At 51.2% G+C, this 9,019-nt stretch overlaps 1 protein-coding gene across 1 annotated transcript; it reads right to left on the bottom strand.

The window, feature by feature from the left end:
- Positions 1-4,434: 4,434 nt before the first annotated feature.
- PPP1R3D (protein phosphatase 1 regulatory subunit 3D) lies at positions 4,435-8,547 on the bottom strand. Its single transcript, XM_008012378.3, has one exon. It carries the CDS (start codon positions 8,161-8,163, stop codon positions 7,264-7,266), a length of 900 nt encoding a protein of 299 aa, XP_008010569.1. The 5' UTR covers positions 8,164-8,547; the 3' UTR covers positions 4,435-7,263.
- Positions 8,548-9,019: the final 472 nt, after the last annotated feature.

Here is a 9,019-nt window from a genome sequence, read left to right as displayed (position 1 = left end):
CTACTTTTTCATGAAGTCAGTCGGGGAAAAACAAACCAAGGAAAGCAAACTGAATAATCCAGTTACACACACACACACGCCTCAAAGTTGAATGTATACAGGCCACAATAGTGTTAAAAGCACAGCACTATCCACAATATCAAACAAGTAAACATTTGCAAATTTAAGAGAAAGCTAACTCTAAAAAGAAATAAAAGTTATACACTTATTTTTCCAGCGTCATGAGGAAACAATTTAAAAGATCTTTAGGAACTACTACTATGTAACAGAACGACTTCGGAAACCGAGAACAGAATAATAATGTTTCAAGAGAAGCGAGGACTTACGTGTCAAGTAAGCAGGTTTTGAGCCCCCGTTTACTGAACTGGGGGATTGGTTAGCGAGCAACACAGAGAACTAGTAAGAGGATAACTGTGTATCTGCAGGCAGATAAAGTGGTTACGGTTAAAAACTAACAAACAAAACAATTTGGCAGATGGGGGAGGGAAAGATTTTCCCCCAAAGGAAAAATTGCTGAATGAACGCAAGCAGGAGTGGATTATTCAAAGTCCCCTCTGCCATGGTCACCAACACAGCTAAGGTGTCCAAAAAGACATTAAAGGCGAATGAAGGGGAGGGAAGGCGTCCTCCTCCTCCCATCATGACTAAAATAAAAATGTAGGCCGGGCGAGATGGCTCACACCTGTAACCCCAGCACTTTGTGAGGCCGAGGCAGGTGGATGACCTGAGGTCAGGAGTTCGAGACCAGCTGGGCCAACATGGAGAAACCCCGTCTCTACTAAACACACAAAAGCAGCCGGGCGTGGTGGCGCGCCAAGTAGTCCCAGTCACTCCGGAGGCTGAAGCAGGAGAACTGCTTGAACCCGGGAGGCGGAGGCTGCACTGACCCGAGATCGCGACACCGCACTCCAGCCTGGGCGACAGGGCGAGACTCCGTCTCAAACAAACAAAAACAAGAAAAAAGGAGACGTCACCGCGTTCGCGGACGCTGGGCCAGCCTGGGGCCTAGTCCAGGAGGGGCCGCACGTGGAGCCACGTGTCACGCACTGCGCCAGGCCCAGCTGCGCGGAGGGGCCGGCGGCCGCAGGCGGAGGCGGCGGGCGGGCGGGAGGAGAAGGGGCTGACGGCGCGGGGCAGGAGGGACGTCGTGCGCGCACCCCCTTTTCCCCAAGCGGAACTGGCAGTGGCAACAAGGAGGCCGAAGGCTAAGTGCCTGCTCCCATCGCCGGCACGGTGACCCCTTTTCCGAGGGTCTCCCCCGAACCAACACAGCACACACCCCGAGCCGCGCCCCAGGCCGCAGCGCCACCCCCCAACTCGGGTGCCCGGAGACAGGCGAGCAGCGGCCCCCAGGGGGCTCCCGGCGCCACCGCTTCTCCCTCAGCCGCTCGGGCCTGCTCCCCGCTCGCCAACCGCCCCGCCCCGCGCCTCAGCCACCTCGACAGAGTCGCCAACGCGCGGGGGCCGCTCCGAGCGCCCATTTCCCATCCCCGAGGCCGAGGCTGGCGAGGCAGGTGCTGATGGGGAGCCTCGCGCCTGCACCAAAGGGATCCCGCCCAGGGCCGGCGCCCACGCGAGCCACCCTCGCCGCGAACTCTGCACGGCCCACGCCCCGGCGCCTCCCCTCCGCCCAGTGGCCGCAGAACCGCGCCCCCTCCCCCTCGGCAGCTTCCACAACGGCTCCACCCCAACCGTCCGAAGCTTCTCGCCTCCGGGCTTGGAAGACCAAGCCGAAGCCGCACCCTCCCTCCGCGCCCCGCCGTCGGGGAAGCCCACCCAGACACTCTGCTCAACCTGTCGGCAGAAGGAGGCCTCCGCGTAGTGTCGGTGGAGTCGCCCCCGATGCCGCCCTGCGTCGCAACTCTGCCCCTCAGGGACCGCCGCAGCGCCTCAGGCGGCCGGCGGAAGGCGGGAAGCGCCCGTCCAATCCCCGCCAGGTGCGGTCGTTAGTGCGTCCAATCGGCGTCGCCGCCAGCCAGGCCCCGCCCCCCCAACGCTCGCCGGAATCGCCCGAGGCCTGAGCCAAGGGGGACGCGGGGGGGCGCGACTCAGGCCGGGCCCTCAGGTTAGTGGGTCCGGGCTGTCCCCGCGCTTCGGCCTCATCCTCCCTGGCTGCCCTCTCCTGATGAACGCCCCGCGAGCGGAGTCGCCCCCGCCAGCGAGGAGACGGGCTGCCTTGACTGGGGCCCTGGCCCCTGGACAGGCGAGCAGGAAGGGATAGAAGGGACGGAAGCGCGGGCAGGACTAGGAGGAGCGCATCCCCGAGCTATGCGTCCCCAGAGCCACTGGGACCCGGGGCTCCAGCCAGCCCTGCGGAGGCGAGCCAGACCGGGGACCAGGGCTCCGGGGACCGGGACGCCGGGCAGACGACTCCTGGGCGAGGCCTGGCTCCTGCCGGCAGGGGACGCAGGGTCGCCTGCAGGGTCGCCTGGGGGCGGGTGCCGGAGGGCGGGAGGGACCGCAGGTCCCAGGACGCAGTGCTGAGCTGGGTACCCAACTGCGCATTCCTAGGCTCTTTCAGACGTTTCCATTTAAGCTACCCGTTTAACTTACGCAGCCAGCGGGTGCTTCTGTAAAAAAAACGCAAGCCCTTTGGAGACAGGCACAGCCGGGAAAGGGGCCCCTTGCCCCTTGGCTCGCAGAGGGCGTCGGTGTTCGGTGCTCAGTCTTCTGGGTGTTTTCCCCGTGCTCCCGTTCTGAGATGGAAACTGTTCCACGTGCACTGAGATGCAGCTCGGTCTTTTTAACAGCTTCGTAATGATTTAATCATGTGGATTAACTTCATCCGAGGAATTCAATCCTCCACTGATGAGCCTACACTTGTATTACAAATAATACGGCAGCAAACCACCTTTGGATTAATCAACATTTGTGTCGGATACATTTTTAAAAGTTGAATTGTATGTGTAGTTAAACTTTTTATAGGTATCCTCAAAAATTTAAAATTATATTTTAATAACATTTTAATTTTCTATCTAAAAGGCACTAATTGTTTAAAAATATGTGATTAGGATTTAAATGTGAGGTGGAAAGCACCTGAAAAAAATAAACACAAGGCAATAGAATCAAAACTCAGCTGTGGACCAGAGCAGATCAAATCACATTAAATAAGCTCTCAGAGGTGTTTTAAATATTCTGCTTAGTTAGAATTACCAACTTCTTGACAACTTTGTAACTACCCCTGTTGAACTTAATTTTGATGTCTTAGTTTTTTAATTCAGAGCTGATAGATTACATATGCAATCTAAGGTACACAGGTGTACGCAGGGATTTGAGGGGATTTTTTATGTTCAAAGCTTTCAATGCTTTTGAATTCTTCATATGTTTAAGTATTAATAATGTATAACACAAAATGTAAGAAGATGGTAGAGTGTTTCAAAATTGTGACCCAACAATTGTGCATAATTATTTTCACACCTTGTTTTCCGCCAATAGATTTAAGTTCCTTCATGATGGAGTTGCACACAGGAATTTTCCCAATACACTTCAAAAATTAATAGTGACGATTTTTTACCTTGCTGCTTTTTAGTTGAAGAAAAGTGTTAGAGCCTTTTTTATTGCTTCATGTGTTCAGGAAGCCTGCAGATTATTTAGTAAACATCAGTAAACCACAACATGGAAGAAAAAAAGGATATCGCTAATTTTACTGTTAATTTTTTTTTTTAGGTTTTAGACTGGCGTTTCATGAAAAACCGTATCAATTACAATCAAAATTTGGAAACTATGTGCAGTGGTTCACACCTATAATCCCTTCACTTTGGGAAGCTGAGTTGATGGGATTGCTTGAGGCCAGGAATTTGAGACTAGCCTGGGCAACATAGCTAGGGCCTATCTCTACAAAAAACAAAATTAGCCAGGCGTGGTGGCATGCGCCTGTGCACCTAGCTACTCTACGCCGGAGGCTGAGGTGGGAGAATTTTACTTGAGCCCGGGAGCTGGAGGCTGCAGTGAGCTATGATTGCACCATTGCACTCCAACGTTGGTGACAGGACAAGACCTTATCTCAAGAGAAATATCAAAATTTGGCTTTCAATTAATTCAGCTTTCTGAATCAACAAGCATTTATTTGGAATATTCTACATGTCATATAACAGGTAGAGAGAGCACTGACTTTGAAATAAATTTGAATGCTCAATTTGTTGCTTACCAGCTATGGGACTTTAGGTGAATTACAGTTATGCATTGCTTAATGATAGGGGTAAGTTCTGGGAAAGGTGTCCTCCTCAAGCAATTTTGTTATTGTGTGAATATCTTAGCATTTACTTACAAAAACCTACGTGGTGTAGTGTACTACACACCTCAGGTATATATAGTAGTCTATTGCTTCAAGGCTGCAAACTTGTACAGTATGTTACTGTAATGAATACTGTAGATAACTGTAACACAAAGGTATTTGTGTATATACAGAAAAGATACAGGAAAACACTGGTATAATTCCATGGACCCACTGTCATATATACAGTCCCCTGATGAGTGAAATGTTATGTGGCCTATGACTGTACTTAAACCTCTCTGAGCCTTATTCTTTTCAGCTAAGAAAAAGGGGACATTGTCTCCCAGGTAGCATAACATTCAGAATTAAATGAAATCACATATTTAAAGCACTTAGCATTGTGGCCAAGGAAATAAGGCAAGACAAAATAAAAGTAAGTTTTCTTCCTCCATGTGCAAGACTTTGTACTTAGGTGAGGGTCATCATCCGGAAGGAAGGCAGACACACACTCATTACTGCCTACAGCGTGTCATTAACTGTTGCAATAGAAGTACATTAGTGATCACTCCCTGCATTCCTCTAGAGCTTTCTTCATATCTCATGCTGACCTGGCATATAAAATTGTATTTCCTTTTCTAAAAGACATATGCAACAACTCTGCTACTGAAGCTGAGGCACAATGACAAAATTTATTTAATTTTTGCCAAGGCTCTACATTTATCAGTGTTGTAGAAAGGATAAGACTTGCATGTGAAATGATTTAAACAAGAAGTTTCTAAAGCTTGGTTTTCTGTAATTAGGCCACAAGAAAAACGTACTCCAGCATAATAGAATGGCTCACAGCTACTTTTGCATATATACTTTAATATTTAGGCTTGGGTAAAATCATTTTAAATAACATATTAAAATATGTTTGGGGAGACAACCCAGCAATTGCACAGTCCACTAGAAAATTTTACCATCTAAGCAGTATAACTGTTTTAGGGTCTGAAAGTTCTCCTTCAGCTGTTCCACAGCTTCTTTATCAACTAGGCAAATACATTTAAGCTTTTAAATTTCACAATGTTGATAGTTTTTAAAAGGCACAAGGAGGTTCACTTAATATTAAATATGTAACATTTACTTTATATTTCATGACCAGAACCTTTTTGGCAAGTGACTTTCACATAGATTATGAGATTCTCTACATGCCTTTAAATAAAATAAATCTGGCAGCTCTTAACTCATACCTACATTCTCCGGACAATTGTCTTGCTCTCAGTTGGGGGACCGGGGCATAGCAGCCAAGGCCCTAACAGGCTTGCTGACCTAATTGGACCGTTTGTTAAATAGCAGGAAATGTAACCAGGCTTCTCTCTCTCTTGCATGTCAATGTAGTGAGCAGTGCTAATAGCCAGAGATTGTGCAATTTAGTCACAATATTTTAAGTCAAAATTCAGTGTTCTTAGATCAAAAGATACCAAAGAAAGCCATCCCTGTTCTTTGAATTATAAGAGCACAGAGGTTGCAATGATCAGAACCAACTGGTTAAAAGCCGAAATGCATCCTTTCAGTATTGATTTGACAGATGCCAACAAGCATTCAAAAATTTAGTTAATTTCCTGGTGACAGGGATAAAACTGATCAGACTTGTTTCAACTGTATCATAAACAAACTTCACAAATTGGAAATCTTGTCCTTCTTGGCTTTTTTTTCCCTACACCTTAATTCTAGCACCTGTTGTCGGACCACTGTTGAGCACCAAAAGAACTCCTCAGCCCGGAGTTCTCTGGAGTTTTAAGCGATTGCCTAACTCAGCAGGGGACAGTGGTCTTGACTTACTGGTTGATGGTTTAAAAACATAAAAGAATTTAATATTTTAAAACTGACAAACTAGAAAATGTTAGAAACTCTATCTGAAGGCACAAAGTATAAAGTTGGTGGGTACCTGATAAAACATGATGTATGTAAATACAACTCAAAACAATTTAAAAGTATAAGTATTTGTCAATTATTTTTCCTCCAGTGCTCTGGCTATTGCTGAAAACACCTTCTAGTTCCACCTTGTAACTGGACTCCCAAAAGATGAATGCTGACATCTTCTGATGCTTAACAAGAAATAAAAAGTCACCTTAACCATCAAAAAGGTAATTGCAAAGGGCACTGTTGCCTGAAATTCTCTAGTTACCTGAAAACTGAAACAACTGAGGCAAGATTTCTTAAAATATTTAGGAAGGTTAAAACTTAAACAGAATGGCCTGATAATGATCAAACATGTACAGAGAAATACATGAAATCAGAATTGTGAATGCAGAGAAATAACTGTTTTGCTAGTTTAAAAGTTTGAAGCTTTTCCCTCCTCCCTAGCTGTTAATGTAGGAGACACACAGCCTAACCAGGACAGTCTCAATGCCCAGGAATGGTTGTGTGATGACTGATAAAGCAGAAATTTCTTGCCTATTAATAGTTTCCCACCGTTAGAAGGCGACAGCCATTGGCAATCAGATGCAGTCTCAGGTTTTCCTTGTCCTGGGGCAGGAATGCCTGGAGGGACTACGATGTGGTCACACTGTACATTCTGTTTACTGTGGGCACAAACACACAACAGAACTTTTTTTTTAGCTTATTAAATCGAGAATATTCCTGAGGAGGCATCCGCTATGGGCTAACGGTCCCAACATCACAATAATAAATAACAGCTGTGTTTACAGAGACACATTCAGGGCACATGCAAAAGCTTCTCCTAGCAGGAGGACTTGGGCCTTTGCAAAACACGCTGCTTGGGCCTCCCCAGAGGGCCCACCCTCCCATGCACCTACCCCACCACCCACACCCAACTCATTACACAACTCGGCCTTCTGGCCACCTGAGGCTACTTTTTAGACAGGTGTCTCAGACGTTTCAAGTAGAAGACAGGATGGGCTGCTGCCAGGGGACCTTGCTACAGAAAATTAGGTCAGAGGACTTGCAGGGTGGCGAAGAACAACCGGATAGATGTGAGAGCCCAGCAGGGAAATGACAGGAGGCGCAGCTTAGGTGTGGAGGCTCCACGTGGCCTGTCCCCGCGTGACTCAGATGAAGTGGATCCAGCTCTCTTCGCACTCCCCGCGAGGCATGTGCAGCGCGTGGTTGCGACACGTGAGGCTGTAGTCTCGGCGGTCGTTGTTGTCCCAGTACTCGGCACCCGCCACTCGGTAGCGCACCGCGAAGTGCACGCAGGAGCCGAGCTCCAGCAGGAAGGGTGGCACTGGGAAGCCGAAGGTGAAGACGTCCTCCTTGCCCTCGGGGCCTGCGGGCCCGCGCCACCGCGCCACCGCCTCGTGGGTACTGCGCCAGCCCGAGAAAGTGTAGCGCACAGCCACCTGCTTCTCGAAGGCCACGTTGCACACGCGCACCGTACCGCTGATGCCAAGGTCCGAGCAAGTGACACGCTCCAGGCACACGAGCTGGCGCTGCAGGCGCTCGCCAAAGTCGGTGGCCTCGACGGGCGGCGGGAAATCGGGCACCAGGCACTGCAGGGTGAACTCCACGTCCTGGCTGCTGCAGCACAGGTCAGAGTTGATGGCGAGCCGCGACAGCACGTGCAGCGGCACCGACGGGTCGTCTCCTGCGTTGAACACCTTGACTTGCGCCAGCTCCAAGCCCAGGGCGTCGGCGAAGCGCACGCGGAGCTGCCGGTTGCAGCCCGGCCGACATGCAGCGCCCGGCGCGCCCGCGGCCTTCTGGCGGCGCTCGGGGGAGCTGGGCAGTGATCGCGCCCGCCGCAGGATGATGGGCCGCAGGCGGGGGTCGCAGCCGGACGGCGCTGGCGCTGGCGGCGGCGCGCGGCCCGGGCTCCCCGGGGGCCTACAGGGCCGCGGCTCCAGGGCCGCGCCGCCGTCCAGGTCCGACAAGCAGCTGAGGCTCCGGGGGGTGAGCTTCCGGGATCCCAGGGCGCTGGGCAGGACCGCGGAGCTCGGGCCTCTGGACATGGTCCCGCCGGCCGTCGGAAGATGGGAAGACAGGGATGAGGGACGGCCTCCCGACCCCGCGACAGCTCCCTCCGTGCTCAGAAGCCGCTGAGAGTTCTCCGTATCTGCAACCTGCGGGAGACCTCTCGGGCCCGGTACGCCCTACCCTTGGTTCGCCACCTTGCCCCTCGAGTCCTTGTCCAGGTCCTCCGCTTCTTGCAGTTAAAGAAATTGTAAGAGAGGGGGTGCTGCTTTAGTTGAAGCTTTCAGAGGCCTCCCGGGAGCGCAGGGTAGCGTCTCTGTTTTTTTTTTTTTTCTTGCTTTCTTGGAGGTTCTTACAAGAAGGCTGCGTTCCGGGAGCGGCCCCTCCCACTTTCCCGGTCCGCAGCGTTACTTACAAGGCTGCAACTTGACCGGGTGCAACTTCCTAGCGAGCCTCCGCCCCGCCCCTCGTGACGCCGCCTGCAGGCGGGCCCCCGCCTGCCCCAGCTCAGCCCGGGAGCTCCGCTGAGCTGCGCGCCGCCGCCTCCAGCTGCCCTGCCGCAGCGCGCCGCAGCCGGGCCTCCCCGCGCGGGCGCCGGAGAGGAAGGAAGGCTGGCAGCCTCGTCACGTGTCCGCTGCAGTCGCGAAACAGGTCTGATCAATTTCTGTTTACGTCTGCCTGGACTGCGCGCCTATCGATTATAGACTTTGCACAAACGGAGGACAAGGAAAATGCATGCTGCGTGTCCTTAGATTTCTGGGTTATGGATGGGAGGAGTGGTGGTGCAAAAACCGGCCTTGCCGGGATATGGTCGCAGGCTAATTTTAAACATCGAGGCCAGCCCACACTTTGGACAGGTTCACTGCACCCTGGACCCTTGGCCAAACCGAGGGA

This window comes from Chlorocebus sabaeus, chromosome 2 (genome assembly GCF_047675955.1).
Source record: "Chlorocebus sabaeus isolate Y175 chromosome 2, mChlSab1.0.hap1, whole genome shotgun sequence".
In the NCBI taxonomy this organism is placed as follows: Eukaryota; Metazoa; Chordata; class Mammalia; order Primates; family Cercopithecidae; genus Chlorocebus; species Chlorocebus sabaeus.
The sequence above is the reverse complement of the archived record's forward strand: the minus strand, read 5'-3'. Positions and strand labels throughout refer to the sequence as shown.

Bases quoted from the DNA above. Each gene is read 5' to 3' on its own strand.
- PPP1R3D (XM_008012378.3), bottom strand. From the start codon at position 8,163: ATGTCCAGAGGCCCGAGCTCCGCGGTCCTGCCCAGCGCCCTGGGATCC.